The sequence below is a fragment of the Ptiloglossa arizonensis genome, chromosome 11, assembly GCF_051014685.1.
Source record: "Ptiloglossa arizonensis isolate GNS036 chromosome 11, iyPtiAriz1_principal, whole genome shotgun sequence".
NCBI classification, from domain to species: domain Eukaryota; kingdom Metazoa; phylum Arthropoda; class Insecta; order Hymenoptera; family Colletidae; genus Ptiloglossa; species Ptiloglossa arizonensis.
Window position 1 is genome coordinate 12,741,935 of NC_135058.1, and position 17,878 is coordinate 12,759,812.

Genomic DNA, 17,878 nt, shown 5'->3' on the forward strand with positions numbered 1-17,878 from the left:
TGTTGTACTTTCAAACATTGCATCGCGTATACAGAGGGTGTTTTAACAATTTACAATAATTTAACGAGGACAAGTTACCGATCGAACTGATCAGTTGTCAACCGTCGATAACGTGCAAGAGAAATTTCAAAAACATTTATTTCGAAGAAATCAAAAGCACCCGAACGTTTTTAAATGGTACTATGTGACTTCTCCCTTGCCCAATGTTACTTTTTTAAACATTTATCATGGAACGCATAAATATACATATAATAGCTTGCTTTGATAATAATACATAGAATTGACACGAAACACTAGAATGTTTGCAATAAAAATAAACAATGGTTTAATCTTTAAGAGTAAACTTGATTCGAGCATCCTGTAATCTGGTCGGGCCTAAAATCTTTGCACAAACCGATTGTCTATAAAGTGACATTATACGTTAACGTTACATATATTTTAATGCTCTTTACAGGACCAAAAAGAAGAAACGACTTCTTGGTTCTCTTTAAGTAAATCAAGGTAAATATTTTTGAAACTTTATTACCTTCGTCGTTTCGAATTACCGTAAATTGATAAAAAAAATACACCATTACGAAGTACAATCTATACATGTATAAAACATAAACAAGTCCACGAATGAGAGGTATAGCGTCGGTCGATAAAAATAATAAACGATATGCATGGAATGCAGACTTACCGATGTCGATTACTTGCTCCTGCGTTGGATCGGGTAAAGGATTGTCGTACAGTTGTACATAAACGCCTATTGCACACATCGCTGCTTTGAAATAAAATGGGTGAGCTCGAAGCACATCCTCTAACCTTAAAAGACCCACGTAAGCTCGCAAAGTCATCTTTCTCATACAGTAAGTATGAAAGTCAAATTGATCTTCTATAATTTCAGAAAAATGCTGTAACCAATAGAACGTGTTTAAGAGTGTGTTACAGTACGTTAATACTCGCAGCAATTATGCGTTATACAACTCACCCTATCAACTTCGTAGCATTTTTTTAATGCTTCGCCATATTTTCCAAGGCGCTTGTAAGCAAAGGCTGTTTCTGTCTGAAACCACATGCACTGCATTTCGTTTAGATTCTCCATAGCTAAGACACCTTCTCTTGTAAACTTTTCACATGTCTCTTCTGCTTCCTTGATAAGATTTGCACGTAACATGTACTTGGCGCATTTTGAATTAATATATCGATCCGCAGTATCTAAGTCTTGTGCTTCGTCCAGCCATTTATAAGCTTCTTGAACATTACCGGCATGCTAGTTAGAATAAATGTGTACATGAAAATATTTTATTTCTAAGAATTTATTAAAGCAAAGTATCTTAAACGAAATCAAGACACATCTAACCTTGTAAATGCGACCTTTTGTAACAAAAAGTTCTATAAGCGTAGGAGTATGTTCTATGGCAGCATCGATTTCGTTCAGTGCTTTTTCCGTATATCCAAGATGATCGTAATGTTGTGCTAAATAGTAGTAAGTCCACAGTAACGCAGAAGCCGGCTCTCGTGGATTATCTTTTTCTTGATCACTAAAATGCCCATGAGCTTTCAATGCTTCTTTATATTGCAAAACCAAAGTCTCTATAATATCAACTTTTTCGACATCCCTATACAAGGAACGAAGATTTACAAACAGAGGCGGTACACCTTTATGAAGGCCTGTAATAAGAATAAAATATAAATATGCAACTATGAATATTCAATTTGAACTTGTATTGTGAAAATAATACAAGTATATACTACCTCTTCGTAAGTATCGATCAACTAATGTTTTAAATTGATCTCCTTTAGCGTAATTTAATTGCAAGCGACGCGGTGCTAGCGCTCGAGGAAATAGTTCTTCGTATCTTTGGAGCATAGCTAACACTTCTTCGGGTGATTCGTGTCTTTCAGCCTTTGATAGCCTAATATAGTATGTTGTATTTTCAGGATTTATATTTAAAAGATCTTTATAAACCTGTACTGCTGCTGCATATTGTTTTAATTGTAGTCTTAAATTACCTACAGTAAGAGATCATTGAATTTATAAATGAATGTTATACACTGCATTGACTTTATAAAACGTTCAATATCCTATGCAACTAAGTTATATATCTAAAGAAAAAACAACTCACCGTATGTTTCCTTCACGGTAACTTTATCACAAATTTGATCACTATATCTGTCAAGATGTTTTAGAGCTTGTTCGCACTCCCCTGATTCTTGGATAACCATGTTCTGGTATAACAGCAACTCACTATGTTCGTAATCATAACAAATCTGCACATTTTATGAATATCCCTATTATGTACTATCATAAGTAATATCTAGTTATAATTTATATTGTTAACATCCTCGCAAGAAATGAAAAGTACTGTATTATTTGCATATAAATATAATATATTGTATTATATCAAAAAACATACCATAGGGGAGATTCGAAAAGTGTCTAAAATTTTGAGGGCCATTTCATAGTCCTTTAACAAATGATATGAGATGGCAAAACCAATCCATGACGCACGCTGTGTGGGACGTAACATAAATAACTGATATCTTGTGTCCTAAAAACAAATAATAAATATTAATATAATGCATAAAAAGTTACACCCGTGACATAAATTTTCTAAACAAGAGTTTTATTATATCGAACATATTTATACTATTATTTCCAAGATACACATATTATACTGTTCAATCGATTACTCTTATGTATTATGCAACATATGCAATCTATTATAGGTTTATTTGTGAATCATTAGTATACGATCAGTGATGATAAATCACGCGTAATATTATCTACATACTTAAATACATATACAACTAACAAATTATACGTGATCATCATTACGTAAAAATAACTCTGTTAATGTAAACTTATGAAACACAAATATAATGATATAAATGATACATTATAAACAAGAAATAAAAATAAAATGCTACAAATGAAACATTTACCTTATAACCCTCTAGATCTCTCATTTGAATTTGAAGCAGTGATAAATCCCTAAGGATTTGTATGTTATCCTTGTCCCATTTAAGGGCATTTCTGTAACACTTAATGGCTTCATCGTATTTCTTATCCGAGCGCTGTAGAAGTCCATAAACATGCCAACAAACATGAGACTGCAAGTCGTTCCTGAGACCACGTCGGACATGATCGTATGCTTCTTCCTTGCGACCTAAGCAGTTCAGAGTGAGACCTTTCATTGCCAAGGTCTCTCCATGTTCGCTAAATTTAGGGTTTGATAAAATTTGCTTTGCAAACTTTATCCCATTTTTATACTGTTTATGTTCGTAACACCTCTGTAAGAAACATAAATACGTTTCACACGATAAAACGTTTTCATGAATTAAGTATCGTATCTTTATTTGACAATAACTGCATAAAATTTGTTACTATATACCTATATATTTAAGAATATAGGTAATGTGTACTTGAATAAACTGGTATCGTCAAATGTTGCGAAAAACGTTCAGGAAATTGCGATTTGGTTCGCAATGTTCGAGAAACCTTCGCGATCCACGGTTGCCAGTGAAATTTTTACAGTTTTTCGAAGAGTGCTTCATCATTAAAGCATGATGAATACTCCTATTAGCCGGAGAGTGGGGTCCAAAACAGAGTATTTTGATCGCATGTTACTCACCAGAATTCGCTTAAACAAGGCATTTTCTTTGGGTGGTAAGGGATTGCTGGAGGGCATTTTTGTATAAATACAAAAATATAGGGCCTTTTCCACCCGGTAAACTTAATTTTCACCACAAAACCTCGTGGCCACAAACGAAGAAGTCGATCCTCAATCACGTGATTATCTGCGACAATGCTGTTCCGCCGGAAGTTCTAAATCCACGATGCCGCACTTTTTAATATATCTTGCAGCTTTTGGAAATTCGTTAGCAACAACGATCTGTTCTTTGCGCACGCTACCGTTTATATTACGTTCTCCGCGATACGTTCGATGATTTTACCTTTTTCGGAATTGCATGAAGTACGTGTTTGCAAGTAATGATAACTAACGATATTTAAGGAGCATCCCTATGGAGATAGAAACGTTATGAGCAGTTATGGGAAAAAACTATATTAATTGAATGGAACGTTTACAAAACATTTACCATTGGAGAATGTATGAACAGAATTATCTTTTGACTACGTTTCACACAAACTTGCAAACGCGTTTTCAATGTAACAATTGCTGTTCCAGTTATTGATAACATTAGGCGTTGTTTACAAAGAACTTTTATTATGATTGGTCTGATTCTAGAAATAACTTGATGTATTTTGTATAACCACATGGATCTCGATTTAGTACGCTTATAAACATGCTTATAAATATGTTTATAAATGTTTGAAATTTGTTTAATACGCAAAAGTATGTCATGTAAAACTATACAGCACTAATAATGTGTATTTCTCAAATGGAATTTGACTGAAAACAAAAGTATTGCAACTTTTATACGATATAGGTATGGGTTTTAGGTTATCATTCGTTATTATAACCTCATAGGAAGTAATAAAAGTAAATAATTTTATTGAATCTTGCAGAAAGTGTTTTATTTGTATGTCATATATAAATGACAATCATGTCACTAATTTGTAGAAAATTGTGTTCCTGTATTTTATCTGAACATTTTGGGTCAATTGTTCAAACTGTAGGTGAAGATTTATTTAAATATGGCCCAAAACCATATAGCTTAATCCGTCACACAACACATCTTACTTTGTCAAAGGTATGTAACTTATTTTTTATTTGTTTAAAAGAATTCTCAATAATATTATAACTTTGAACTATACAATATTGTGTATTCTTCTTGTCAAAGATATAATTTTATCCATAGATAAAAGAAGCATTATGCGTTTTGATAAAATATGATTTGGTCACGCATCGTCAAACAGAAAGAGGAATAGAATATTCTTTAGCATATGAAAGGCTCATAACGATCTTTCGTTATCCAAGGTAATATACTATTTATGTAATATAAATGATATCTGTACTTGAATAACGATACTTCTAAATATTAGATATTTTAATTTTAATAGGTATATGTTCTTTGTGAAAACAGTTTGTGGAGATGAAGCTGAAATGATGCTCGAAGAAGTGTTAAAAAATGGGTATATAACAGCTTCTGAATTAATCATAAAAACATATAAAAGAATTGAACAGTCACCTTGTATGTAGTTTGTATTCTAAATCATTAATTTAAGATAATGCTTGCACCATTTATATTTTTGCAATTTCAAAACCAATTTTCATCAATTTAACCATTTGTTTGTGTTTGTAGCTGAACTACAACCATCGGTACCAGTTTTAAAAGACAAATTTGAATTACTAGTTAAAAATCAATTTCTGATGCATAGTTTATACACGGACACGGCCGAAGTAATTGTTAACGATAAACCCAACTTTAATTTACCAGATATTAATGTGGCTGCAATTACAAATCAAATACAAGGAAATACTTGTGATCTTGGAGACAGTAATATTTACTGGAAACTCAATTTCGATCGTTTCACTCAAGATCTTAGGTAAGATTTACGAAAATTTCAATAAATGTAAGACAAGTAAGGAACTTGCAATGTAATCTATAGGGATCAAATTATTGTATCAGCTATGCGCAATAGACTCGATGAAAATGCAGCAGAGTTGATGAGGCAGTTATTATTTCTTATGTATTTGCGAACAGCATCATGGGCAAGTACATCCAATCCCATACCTCTTAGCGAGATAAAAGAAGCGGTCAGAAAGATCAATTATCCATTGCTTACGCAACATCTTGATCAATATTTACATCTCATTGGTAAGAACCATACATTGCGATAAAAAGTTTGATAAAATGATCAAGTATTGCAAAACGTGTGAGATTATATACGATAAGTGGACTATTTTAGAGGAAGATACTAGTCAATTTTTAAAACGAGTTGGAGATTCGGGTGGAGGGCAATATAGCGTAAATATGAAAGAAGCTTTCAATCAGTTAGCATGGACAACATTAGAAAACATTGTAATGGAGCGATTCGGTTCAAAAGCAGCTAGAATCTTTAGGTATGCTGTAAACTTTTACATTTCGTTGTATTCGCTACAGGTTGCATAAAAATGTTTCTTCCGCTAAGTAGGTTAGTGCGCGATAGAAAGTACATCGAACAAGAACGAATTCAGCAGTTAGCTATGATTCCCGCCAAGGAAGCTAAACATTTGACATATACTTTATTACAAGAGAATTACCTGCAGATGCAAGAAATAAAGAAAGCTGGAGTATCAGCAGCACCAATGAAAACGTTCTTTTTGTTTCACATTGACTTAAATATGGTTGTTCGTATGGAGGTAGAACATTGTTACCATGCACTGTACAATACTATGCAAAGGCGGGAATACGAAGTAACTAGTAATAAGCGAATGATAGATAAACAATTACGAATGCAGACTCTCACAAGTAATTTAAAAGAACACGGTGCAACCGAAGAACAATTAGCAGAGGTGCGTATACTTATCATTATATTGTTTGCAATTGTACAATCTCGAAATAACTGCATTCGAATTCGTTACAGATTGCGGAATTGATGACACCATCCGAGAAACAACAGTTAGAAAAAGTTCAAAATACAATTAAGAAACTGGGCGTCACCGAATTGCAGATAGACGATACTCTGTTCCTATTAACAATGTATTTACGTTATCACTGAATAAAGACATATTATTTTAAATACGTAATCACCATGAACGATATTTCTTAAAGCAACGCCACCTATTTTTCACGATATTCGAATAAACCAATTAACGCGCGGCGCAACGAAAGAACAAATACATGAAGTTTCATTCATTTATATAGTTATTTATTTATGTATAATAATGGTTACGCTTGTAAAATACAAACAACAAAGAATACCTAACTTTCAAATTATTATAATAAATATAATCATATATCTATGTTTATAATAGTGCTGCTCTCTATGTGATACAGTGCATTTGATGTCACTATCTAGTAGGGAAAATGATCTTGGAGTACACACCTTTAAACGTTGCATCGTTGATAGATACTTTTGTATAATTATACATTTTGATCTAAGCGATATGAACAATGTATGTTAGTTGATTAGAAACAAATCGTTAGAGTTATGAATCACAGCCAGCTCAAGGTGCCTTATGGATCAGTAAATAAGTCGAACGTTGCAAATGCTATTACAATTATCTAGAAACTTAATTCCGTTACAGAATGTTAGGACCGTAAACATTTTTGGTGTGCCACTACTGTTGTATGCTTTACGTCCAAGTATGATTTTCCCTTTGTTCCTATTATATGCGTTTTGGACGTTCATCTTAACACTACTGCGATGAAAACGGAGTGCTCCGTTTACGAATACTTATCAACCATAGAAATTCAAAGCAGATAGCGTTAACAGTAAAGGGTCACCGATCTTAAATATACAATATTTTGATTGTACGCTATTGACACCAATTAATAACGTGTACTACGATCGGTCGCCAGTAGTGATAAGACGATCGTGAGAATGTAATCGCATTCAAACATGCATTTGACTGATTTTATACTCCCTCTTTCGCACTCGCACGCACACTCCTCGCATTTTCACAGTACTGGATAACTATGTACACTGCACGTACATACAAGTTTCTTCTAGAAATAACGTTGTATACCTAAAACTAAGATTGAATTTCGGTAAAGCGTTATTTTATTATATTTTTTTTTTTTGTTCATACCATTAACAACAACGTACATGTAAATGAAGTGAATTCTTGGAATATTGAGATTGGATGTTAGTGTTCACCTTTTTTTTTTTTTTGCTTGTTACGTTAAATATACTATAATATTAGTTAATGTATTCGTTTTACAATTTACTATTCTTACAGTTCGCATTCGCACTGGTTGCGTTCTAAGGGCCGATCAACTTACACAGCGAGTGCGTCGAGATTATCGCGAAACGTTCCGCTTCTACACGATGCAAAGAAAAAGAAAAGGAAAGGGGAACCGATCGTTTATCGTTTCGATAATTACGGGATAGCAATCCATGGAATGCAGAACTGAAATTATTCTTAAAAGCAAACACTGCGCAGGGTAATTTAAAACGGATGAAAAATTCAACGAGGGAGACACGAGCCGAGCTTAACTACGTACGCGATTCATAATGTTTTTTCGTAACTTGAAAGAGGGGAAAAAGAAAGTACTGGAGAAGAGCAAATTGTTTTTCGATGATTACAAACATATGGCACAATAGGAAACGATGTATCTTTCTCGCTCGAAACATTTACGTCGGGCTGAAGAATGGATCGACTTCTACCGTAGTATCGGAAACATCGTTGTTCAATTGCGTCAAGAGATAATAGATACGTTATCGTAATTTTAATTTCAAATTATAATATAATCGACGTGTTCGAAAACACCACGATCGGGGACCGTTTTACATCCACGAAGCAATGGTTAAACCGAGAGACGGTGAACGTACGTGAGCGAGTCTAGCGGAGTGGCGGGAAGGCCGAGCGGTGGGGGTAACGCATCGGTGACCTCGAGCGGCCAATACATTTCGATCCGACTCGTCACCCGCTAGAGCGAAAGGAATAAACGAGAGGTCTCTCGAGTCGATCCTTTCCCCGGCCGGACTACAATCAATTTATCGTTAATTATTTCCCTCGTGGGACGAATAAGACCGAGCAGTTGATCTTTGGGAGTGAAACTGGCGAAAAGGAAAGTGAAAAACCAAACGTAAGAAGTTAATTTTCGCGGAGACGCAGTAATTTTTTCAACGAAAGCTTTCGAACTTTTCAACGAAAAAAAGAGAAAAAAAAAATATATATATATATATGTCCGATTGCGTGTCGCGCGAACGACGCGACGTTGAAATTTGGATTTTCGAGCACACACACACGATCAACGAACTTTCGTGTCATCGTCGTCGTCGTCTGAACTGGCACGTACAACCTCTATTGCTATGCGTAATAAGGATAACCATTAAAAAAAAAAAAAAAGAAAAGAGAAATAATAGTAATAGTAATGATAGTACTAAATAAAATTGAAGACGGTAGTAGTAATAATAATAATAATAATAATAATATTAATAATAATATTAATAATATTAATAATATTAAGGCTAGTAATAGACGTAATAATGACCATGAAAATAAGAATATGCGATCGCATTTTAACATCGTTAAATCTACGGTGTCCTCGGGGGTAATTACATTATATATGTAGCTACGCGGATACATCACAATATAGTTACACTGTACATTAATAGTATTGACATGTTTTTGCATCGGGCCGTTCTGATCGATGAATACCGCCGACACAATTGTACAAATCCATGTATATACATAAAATAAATTATTATATCAACATTAAGCTATCCTATCTGCCGCCGGCTGCGGTATTTGAACCGACCGGCCCGAAACACGGGCGCAGACGCATCGAGGATACTGGCTCTCTTTATAAAATTATATTAGGTACCTTGTATAGAATTGCACTGATTACAATATAAATAACAAAAAAAAAGAAAAAAAAAAAAATAAAACGGTGAAAAAGGAGAGACGCAAAAATTATCGTGTTTCACGTCGAGCCAACTTCCGCCGCGACCCGGAACCGGATGGGCCACGCACACCGCCCTCGGGCCCCCCCGGCCCGCGAAAAACGTTATTTGGCACATAAATATTATCACATCGAGCTCCCAATCTTTGCCGTCCGGTTTTTCGATACGTTTCTCGAACCACGAGACATTCTATACGCCTAGCTATATATCGCTATTACGATCGGTGCTCACCCTCCGCTCCTTTTTTCCTAAGCACCGAACCAACACGGTAAAACAAGGTTAGCTTCGACCCCTCTCCGGATAGGTCGCGAACGCAACTCGAGAAAATGTGGAAAAAACGTAACAGCGTGTTCCAGACATCGAAAAACAAACATAACGTCTCGTTAGAATTTGATCGTTTCGTTCGCACGTCGTTTCAATAAATAACGCTAATTCCCGTAATTTTATACAGTAACATTGTACTAAAAAACTGACGTCGCGCGTGCCCCTATATAAAACTCTTCCCGTTCCCTAACCTTTATTTTCGTAACTATACCTCGATTCATCTATCTTCGTGATCTGCTTCACTTTTGAAATATTCTCATCCTCGTGTTTCATCCATCGCCCTCGTACACGCGGTTCGCACGATTCCGTTTTACTCGGTTGGGTTGCGTCGCGTCGCGTCGCGTCGCGTGCGCGTGCGCGTGCGGGCGCGCCTGCGCGGCACTAAGGCGAGTTTCGTTTTTCGATCGTTACGAGATTGGTGACGCTCGTTCTGCCAATGGGGAGTCGGTAAGCGGTTCCGCGGCGCGTTCGTCGTCGCGTCTTCGGTCGTACGAACGGAATCGTTCGAACCGAATGTACACGCGTCGTCTCGATTATCTTCACCTCTGTCCCGGCTATAGTCGGAAAGAAACTCAACCTCGAGCCGCTAGAGGCCACTCCCCCCTCCAAACGGGAATCGCGACGGAGGCTCGTCGCTGTGTTCCAGGGACAGAGAACGAACGTGTCCGTGTATTCGCGCCAAGAGGACGAGAGATGGAATGCGCTGGGGGAGAACCTCTCGCGGTGGTCTCGAGCGTCGAGCCCGTTGGCCCTCGATCCGACTCTAACCGTCGTCGTTACGATTAGGGTGAATAAATTAATCGTCGAAAATACTATAAGTACTATTAAGTGATTTAGATCGAACGAACGTGGTTACCTTGACGTGCAGGTGAATCGCGCGACAGCAACTCCACCTGTCTCCTCTCGCTCTCTGTCCGCCTCGGTCCTCGTGCGAATACCGGATACAGTGATTGCGTGTAATACGGAAAAAAGGACCGTCCGCCGCGCGGGACGCTGGATCAGACGATCTCTAATGCACGGTTTTCGCGTGTACACACGGAAACGCGCGCGCGTGCGATGTCGCGAGATGCGATGGAACGGATCAGCGGTTTGTTTTTCTTTTTCGTTTCTCTCTCTCTCTCTCTCTCTCTCTCTCTCTCTCTCTGTCGTTTCTCTTTCGTTTCTCTTCGTTTCTCGTCTTCGACACGGCCGACCGGAATGGCGTATCGCTGGAGAGACACACAGACACACACGGACGCACTCTCGCACAGCACACACACACTAGAAGGAATAGGAACAAGACTTTCTCGGCCGCGCACCGTATCTCGCACGCACGTGTATATGTATATATATCTATATATGTATATATACATACACACATATGTACATATACATATATATGTAAATATATATATATATATAATATTGCGTGTCACGATCGTCCCGCGGCGTGCGAGCGCGACAATCGAACGCGATCGAACGTGCTCGAACGAGCATCGGCGGGAGACTGCAATCGAATCGATCCTTCCGGCGCGCGCACGTGACACACATGGCAGTCTTACGAAAAATCAGGTATGTGTATATATATAATGTGTGTATATATATATTTATATCTATATATATATATATATATAGATTTTATTTATTTATTTATTTATTTATGTATAATTCTATATACTCGCGTTAGAATCGCGCTCCGTTCGAGCAACAAACCCGCGAGACGGATACGCCAACGATCGGCGTAGTCGACCGGAAGTCGATCGACGTCGCGCGAACACCACTCGCGCGTCGCGTACTTAGAACGTTACCTAACCACGCGACATCAGACCTTATCGTTTACGGCGGAGTATCGCCGCCTTGGTCGCGGTTTTTTGATTACACAGAAGAACAGAATACACCGTGTGCCCCCTGGCTCGCCTTGACGCGTTCCTCTCTCTCTCACTCTCTCTCTCTCTCTTTCTCTCTCCCTTTCGCTCGCACGCTCTCTTTCTTTCTTCCTTCCTCTCTTTCTCTTTCTTTCTTTCTTTCTTTCTTTCTCTCCGCTTCCCCCGCGCCGCCGCGTCCTCCTTTTTCCCCTCTCCGTGACAGCAAAGCGCGCGGGATTAATCGTCGAGCTCGCCGCGGTGTTATCCTCCGTGATCTCACGTTCGGCCGGTGTCTCGTGAAACTCGGCCCCGGTCGCAGAGGCGGATAACGCGAGAGGGTGGTCGGCCGAGTTCGGTCGGTTGCGCGGCTGCACCAACAACAACACACATACGCGTCCCGTGGCGTTCTCCACGGTGTTACCGGACACACAGGGGAGGGATACCGGTGGCGCTGACGATAGCGGGAGAGGGTTAGGGTCGAAGGAGTGGGTGGAGGGGGGAGGGTGTGGGGGACACCTTTCGCGAGTAATCCATCGCGGGCAGCACCGTGCGATCGTGGCGCGGTGGGACGTCAGGCGACACGACGCCGGATCCAGGAAGGAGGACTCGCCGCTCCAATTCGTCGGCGGAGCCTATCCGCGCGTCGTACGATGGCACAGAAATAAATCGTTATATCACAACCTCTCGAGGCTTTGAAAACGCTCGGTCCAACTCTCGAGACGAAACCGCGGTAACCCTCCTCGACGAATTTCAGTTTTCCTACGTTAACGCGCGCGTGGAAACGACGATCGCGGCCACGGACACGGACGCGGGCTCGGGCTCGGCCTCGGTGGCGGGCGCTGGCGGTGGTGCGGGCGCGGGCGCGGGCACGGGCGCGGGCACGGGCACGGGCACGGGCACGGGCACGGGCATGTGGTTGGCCCGTACGGTCGCCGCGTGTCACCCGTCTCGCGTTCCCGGTTTCATCGGCGCACGGGAACCACGAGGACCGCTCATCCGCCTCCAGTTACCAGAACAACTCGTGACCGAGTCGCGACGTTGACGCTGCCGCCGCTGCTGCTGCGGCTGCTGCTGCTGCTGAGGACGATGCTCCGGGCGGCCATGGCGGCTGACCCGGAGCCGCGGTTCAATCCTCGTCGTGGTGTCGCGGACTGGCGTCGTAGCCACCGATCGAGCCCGAGTTCTCCGGCGAGAAGTTCATCATGTCGGACGGCGAGAGGCTGTCCTGGGGATAGTAGAAGGACGGATGGTCCGAGCTGGGCCCGGCGCCGCCACCGTTCAACATGGTCGCCGGCGGCGAGACGGACGGTCTCCCGGACGGACCGGCCCCCGAGCCCGGATGGTGTTGACCGCTCAGCTCCGAGCCGACCGGCGACAGGAAACCCATCTCCGGGCCGCTGTCGCGACACCAGAGCTGCCTCATTTCCTGCCGCCGTTGCCGCATCAGCGACTTGTACTCGGAGATACGCATCTTCTTCCCGTCCACGATGCAGGTCCGCTTTGGCCGCGGCCGGTACCTGTAGTCCGGGTGCTTCTCCATGTGCAGCTTCGACAGCCGCGACTGTTCCTCGTAGTACGGCTGCTTCTCGGAGTTAGACATCGCCTTCCACCGGGCGCCTGGAACGATATGCGAACATTTGGTGAACACGGGGAACTCGGGTGTCATTTTTTTTTAGGGGTTCCGAGAGGGTGCAGAGAAGATCAGAATGGGAACTTTCGAGCTTGACTTTCGAGCTTGACTTTCGAGCTATCGCACGTGTACACGAGTGGAGTACACGGTACACTTTTAATCGCTTTGCGCTCTTCGATTTTTTTTTTTTACTCTAGAATGGACAAACAAAGGGAGCTCGAAAGTTCCAAAGTCGTATCAATTTTCTTCTGCGCGATATAATGCATTTTCGCGACGCTTCGCGAGCTTCGATCAACGCACGCATACAATTCGAGAAACGAGAAGAATATCGTATCATGAATAAACTTTTCAGTACAAATCTCCAGAGAAGATAAGACATTGGACGACGTTAAGACATATCAATGTAAAGATTTACATCTCAATGGAACTTCCATATCGATGTAAATTTCTCGGGATCAAACGACCGGAACAGTACAGTTTGCGAGATCGTTGGATTTTTTATTCCGTGCTAGGATATCGGAAAAAAGATACAGGGTGTCGTTTAAAAAAATATCGATGATCTTAAAGTCTCGTAAAAGAACTGACATTGGAAAAATAATAACCGTTACGCGTATCCCTTTAAACGATGCAAATTTGCCACGAGTGTTTTCGTATAACCATAAATAACGGAGATGTATAAATGTTGGAATTTAAATGGTCCACCTTACGGCGTTCCATGTGCAGCATTCGTATATCGATGTGGAAAGTATTCGTTCGAAAATGTATCGATGATTTCAAACGTGAAATCGCGTTTCTCCGATAATTTGTCATTCGGAGTCTCGTTGGATACGTCGTAAATGTTTGTTACATCGAAAATGAATTTTTAAAAGGAAACGCGTCTCGAGAACATTCGAAAAGGAGACGCGTATCGTTCGTCTTCGCAGCTGGTATAAAATTATGCGGAGAAATATCTACGTTGTGTGTAAAAAAAAATTAAGGTAAACTTAGAATTTCATAACTGCCGCGATGCAGACTTTATTGACATTAACGCTAGAAATACCGAGCCACGTGTACGTTAAGTTAAAGACCAAACGAGAGCCTAGTGGACACCGCTAGCTTCTTTCTTGGTCTTTCCAGAGATAAATCTCGAAATTCTTAATTTCGAGATACTTGAACGATTGTCGACTTGTAACAGGTTACGCGACTCTTCAATTTTTTCTCTAAAGATAACGATGTTCGTAGAGGTTTGGTCGTAGGAAGGACCGATATTAATTCTTCTTCTTCTACGCTATGTTAAATTTAACCCAAAAAGCACCAAGTTTACCTGTCCGAAATAGGATTTAATATTTAAATAATCTTGTACCGTTAACCCCGCTCGAGTCAACGTCGCTATCGATCCATCGAAGAAAACCATCCCCCCCTCCCCCCGTTTATCGATCACGTTTCCAGCTTACCGAGTATTTTGGATATGTTCGAGTTGTGCATATCCGGGCAGGCCTTCAATATTTTCCTACGTTCGTCCTTAGCCCACACCATGAACGCGTTCATAGGCCGTTTGATATGTGGCTTGTTCTCGCTCTCCCTTTTCTGCTGTCTCACCATTTTCGCTAAACACAGAGAAGAAACAGTCAGACACACGGTGCGCCGTCAGACGACACTCCCCGTGAGAAGCGAATCCGATTTCCGGGCGAGGATCGGCGAGCGCGACGCTCGCTACCGACAAAAGCGTAACGTCAGCCCGGCTTGAATTCAACCCGAAATACGTGCTTACCTTTTTCCGTTATGTCTTCCGGTACCTTGTAACCCTGCTCCCGCCACACTGTAATTTCAAAATATCGTGGTTCGTTAGAAATTTTAAGTTGCACGCTTGTCGCTCGTGATACGAGAGGAACGCGACGCGCGCGAAACGAGAAGATTATCGGGTGCACGAATCGGAACGTGGTATCGAAAAAAAAAAGAGGGGAGGAGGGTGACGGAAGGAGGATTCGCTGGTCGAAGAATTTTATTACGGAGAACTGGTCGACGCGATGGAAAGAAAAAAAAAAGAAAAACAAAAGAAAAAAATCGGCCGCCCGTCTCGTACCGAGTTTACAGTTAGACGCGCGGCCCGGCAACGAACCACCACCTCCTAAGGGACAATAAGAGCAGAGTGAATCGCATTTACTGTGAGGCGTCGAGAGATAGTCTTGCTCCTCCTGTGCAGCCTCCTCCCGGGAGCCAGAATGCTTGATCGGTCGTTGAGTCTGCGGCGACGGCGGCATTGCACCTGCGCTCGGAGGCAGCCCGTAAATCCCGTGCATCGCGAAATGCTTCTCCACGGCGGCGACCGCCGCGGCGGCCACGGAACCACCGGGTCCACCGGCTTCCTCTTTGGCCATCACCTTCCCCACTGGAACAACGAACAGTTGGGATTACGCGTGGCCGATACCACGATCGCGGTACACGCTCGCTTTCAGCGTCATCGCTCGATTTACAATTTGGAAATTTTCGGGGGGTTATTTTCGAACGCAAGTTTTTGAAAGTGATGGTAACTGCAAGTAACGTTCAATGTGGAAGAGAGATTTCGGTGTAATTTTTCTGCAGGTAATGTGTCTTTGGAACGCAAGTTTTTCGAGGTAGTGGTACCTGCAGGTAATTATTCAATGTGGAAGAGAGATTTTTGTGTATCTTTTCGAACGTAATTTTTTGGAGGTAACAGTACCTGCAGGTAATATTCAATGTGGAAGAGAAATTTCGGTGTATCTTTCCGAACGTAAGTCTTTGGAGGTAACAGTACCTGCAGGTAATGTTCAACGTGGAAGAGAGAAAATGAACGAGGGTGAACATTGTTCGAGCGACGGTGACAACGCGATCGTTCTAATTTTACTTTTTAAACTTCTATGTATTGTTTGGAACAGTGACAACCCAATTGTTACGAATCGTAATGTTTAATATTTTGCGACGACGTAGACTCCTTTCAAGACTGAACGAGATTTTCCAGAGTTTCCAAGACATCGAAGATCCGTCAAGACATCGAACGCCATTCGAGATAATCGACGTCCATCGAAACTTCGAAATCATTCACCCTTGATGCTGCCGAGATTTTCAAGATTCATCCGACGTGTATCGAAACTTGCGAAGACTTTCAAACACTTATCGAGACTTTTGAGACATTCGAGACTCCTCGGGACAGATCTCCCGCGACTTTCAAAAACTTCTGGTTTTCGAACGACGGCCCGGTGCGCTCTGCTTCTCCTCGATTTAACTCGACTTAAAATAACTTCACTCGACGAAAACTCAACTTCTTGAATATATACGAACCGTCGCGAATCTTCGTGCCCGCGAACACTTCGGCCCGTTCCAACCCACGTGCTACAGGGAGCTGATAAGTTGGCGAGTTCGAAGGCGTGTCACCGCTCGGGCAACGTGTACCATGCAGCAATGACGCACGAGACAAAGCACAATTTCATCGAGGCAACATTTGGGCAGTATATCGTACACGACTCGCGTCTTCCAAAAGAAGCAACATGTTGATTTAACGCGAAGCGTATTTGTCACGTAGTCCTCTGTTTTGTTTACGAAATTACAAAATACGAGAAGGTGACATTGGATTGTATACAGGATCCTACGAGTCTCGTAATCGAAATCCGTGTAAAACGTTTCACCCCTCTTTCCTCCTTCGTTTTCCTCCTCGTGAACTAGTCTGGAATGTTATTTTCTAATACATATTGTGTACTTTTACGATAAAGTGAGTTCAACGAATTAATGAAGAAATGAAAGTATTGGACGTCCTACTCGTCAGCTTACCAAGGTACCTACGGTACGCGTACCCACGCACAGTTATCCCCGATGTATCGTGGCAAACGAGCACGCTCGTAAAGCAAGATAGTCTCGCGCCGGCGCTGTACAAGCGATCGGTACGACACGCTACGGATGATCACGCGAACGAGCCCCCCGCGTTCCGATATTACAATGACAGCCGGAGGATTCCGGGGGGGCTTGTTTTTTCGACGATCCGACCTCGTATCTTGGAATCGCGTTACGCGTCGTTGATTGCGCGCTTATAAGCCAGAAGCAAAAACCAGGACGCGAAGGGGAACGGGTTCTTACGAAGAAAAGCAAAACGGGGAAAAAGAAAAATGAAAGAAACGAAACGAAACGAAACGAAAGAAACCGAACAATCGACCCGAAGGCGCGCATACTCCCAAGATAATTAACCGTTCGTTTCATGTATCTCGTCGCGCGTATTCTATGGCCTATTGATTGTATTTTTCGATCGGCGTTCGGCGTCGCCTGTCGCCCGAAAAGGCTCGCGCTCCGCTCTCAAAAGCGGAGGAAACCCCCACGGGTAAATCGCGATTCAGCTTACGGGACGCAAATTGGAAACCGATATTCCGATTTCGTTTACCCGATAGCGGTGGTAGCCCGTATCGTTGATCTCGCCCGCGCGCTCGATTATTGGAATTATCGCGAGACTTTCCGCGGCTATCGCGCGATCGGTTATACCGGCGAAAATCAATTATTCCTCGTTGTTTCGAGAATAAACGGTCCAAGTTCGCGGAACGAAACACCACCACCACCACCACCGCCACCGCCACAGTGGGTGTCCCGTGTCGTTTT

General features: G+C 41.7%; 3 protein-coding genes across 3 annotated transcripts in view; 1 reads left to right on the forward strand and 2 right to left on the reverse strand.

The window, feature by feature from the left end:
* The window catches only part of Naa15-16 (N-alpha-acetyltransferase 15/16), a 63,512-nt gene extending 59,554 nt beyond the window's left edge, over positions 1-3,958 (reverse strand). Inside the window, exons 1-8 of the mRNA XM_076323615.1 lie at positions 3,618-3,958; positions 2,929-3,276; positions 2,400-2,534; positions 2,109-2,253; positions 1,738-1,995; positions 1,343-1,653; positions 971-1,252; positions 680-893 (exon numbers count right to left, since the gene is read on the reverse strand). Of these exons, the coding sequence (XP_076179730.1) occupies positions 680-893; positions 971-1,252; positions 1,343-1,653; positions 1,738-1,995; positions 2,109-2,253; positions 2,400-2,534; positions 2,929-3,276; positions 3,618-3,674 (1,750 nt within the window). The 5' untranslated portion in view covers positions 3,675-3,958. The remainder of the gene's footprint in view (positions 1-679; positions 894-970; positions 1,253-1,342; positions 1,654-1,737; positions 1,996-2,108; positions 2,254-2,399; positions 2,535-2,928; positions 3,277-3,617) is intronic.
* A 321-nt stretch (positions 3,959-4,279) lies between these two features.
* Positions 4,280-6,665, forward strand: Polr3c (RNA polymerase III subunit C). The gene is made up of 9 exons (XM_076323074.1): positions 4,280-4,434; positions 4,514-4,698; positions 4,807-4,925; positions 5,009-5,139; positions 5,251-5,494; positions 5,558-5,766; positions 5,858-6,011; positions 6,083-6,443; positions 6,515-6,665. The coding sequence occupies exons 2-9, from the start codon at positions 4,543-4,545 to the stop codon at positions 6,647-6,649; spliced, it is 1,509 nt and encodes a 502-aa protein (XP_076179189.1). The 5' UTR covers positions 4,280-4,434; positions 4,514-4,542; the 3' UTR covers positions 6,650-6,665.
* Positions 6,666-11,407: 4,742 nt separating this feature from the next.
* Sox102f (transcription factor Sox102F) overlaps positions 11,408-17,878 on the reverse strand; it is a 120,943-nt gene continuing 114,472 nt past the window's right edge. The window contains exons 6-9 of the mRNA XM_076322978.1: positions 15,444-15,668; positions 15,051-15,098; positions 14,734-14,886; positions 11,408-13,287 (exon numbers count right to left, since the gene is read on the reverse strand). Of these exons, the coding sequence (XP_076179093.1) occupies positions 12,797-13,287; positions 14,734-14,886; positions 15,051-15,098; positions 15,444-15,668 (917 nt within the window). The 3' untranslated portion in view covers positions 11,408-12,796. The remainder of the gene's footprint in view (positions 13,288-14,733; positions 14,887-15,050; positions 15,099-15,443; positions 15,669-17,878) is intronic.

Coding starts and splice junctions, on each gene's coding strand:
- Polr3c (XM_076323074.1), top strand. CDS start 4,543: ATGACAATCATGTCACTAATTTGTAGAAAATTGTGTTCCTGTATTTTA. Junction 5,140..5,250: donor AAGAATTGAACAGTCACCTT/GTATGTAGTTTG, acceptor TTGTGTTTGTAG/CTGAACTACAACCATCGGTA. Junction 6,012..6,082: donor AAAGCAGCTAGAATCTTTAG/GTATGCTGTAAA, acceptor TCCGCTAAGTAG/GTTAGTGCGCGATAGAAAGT.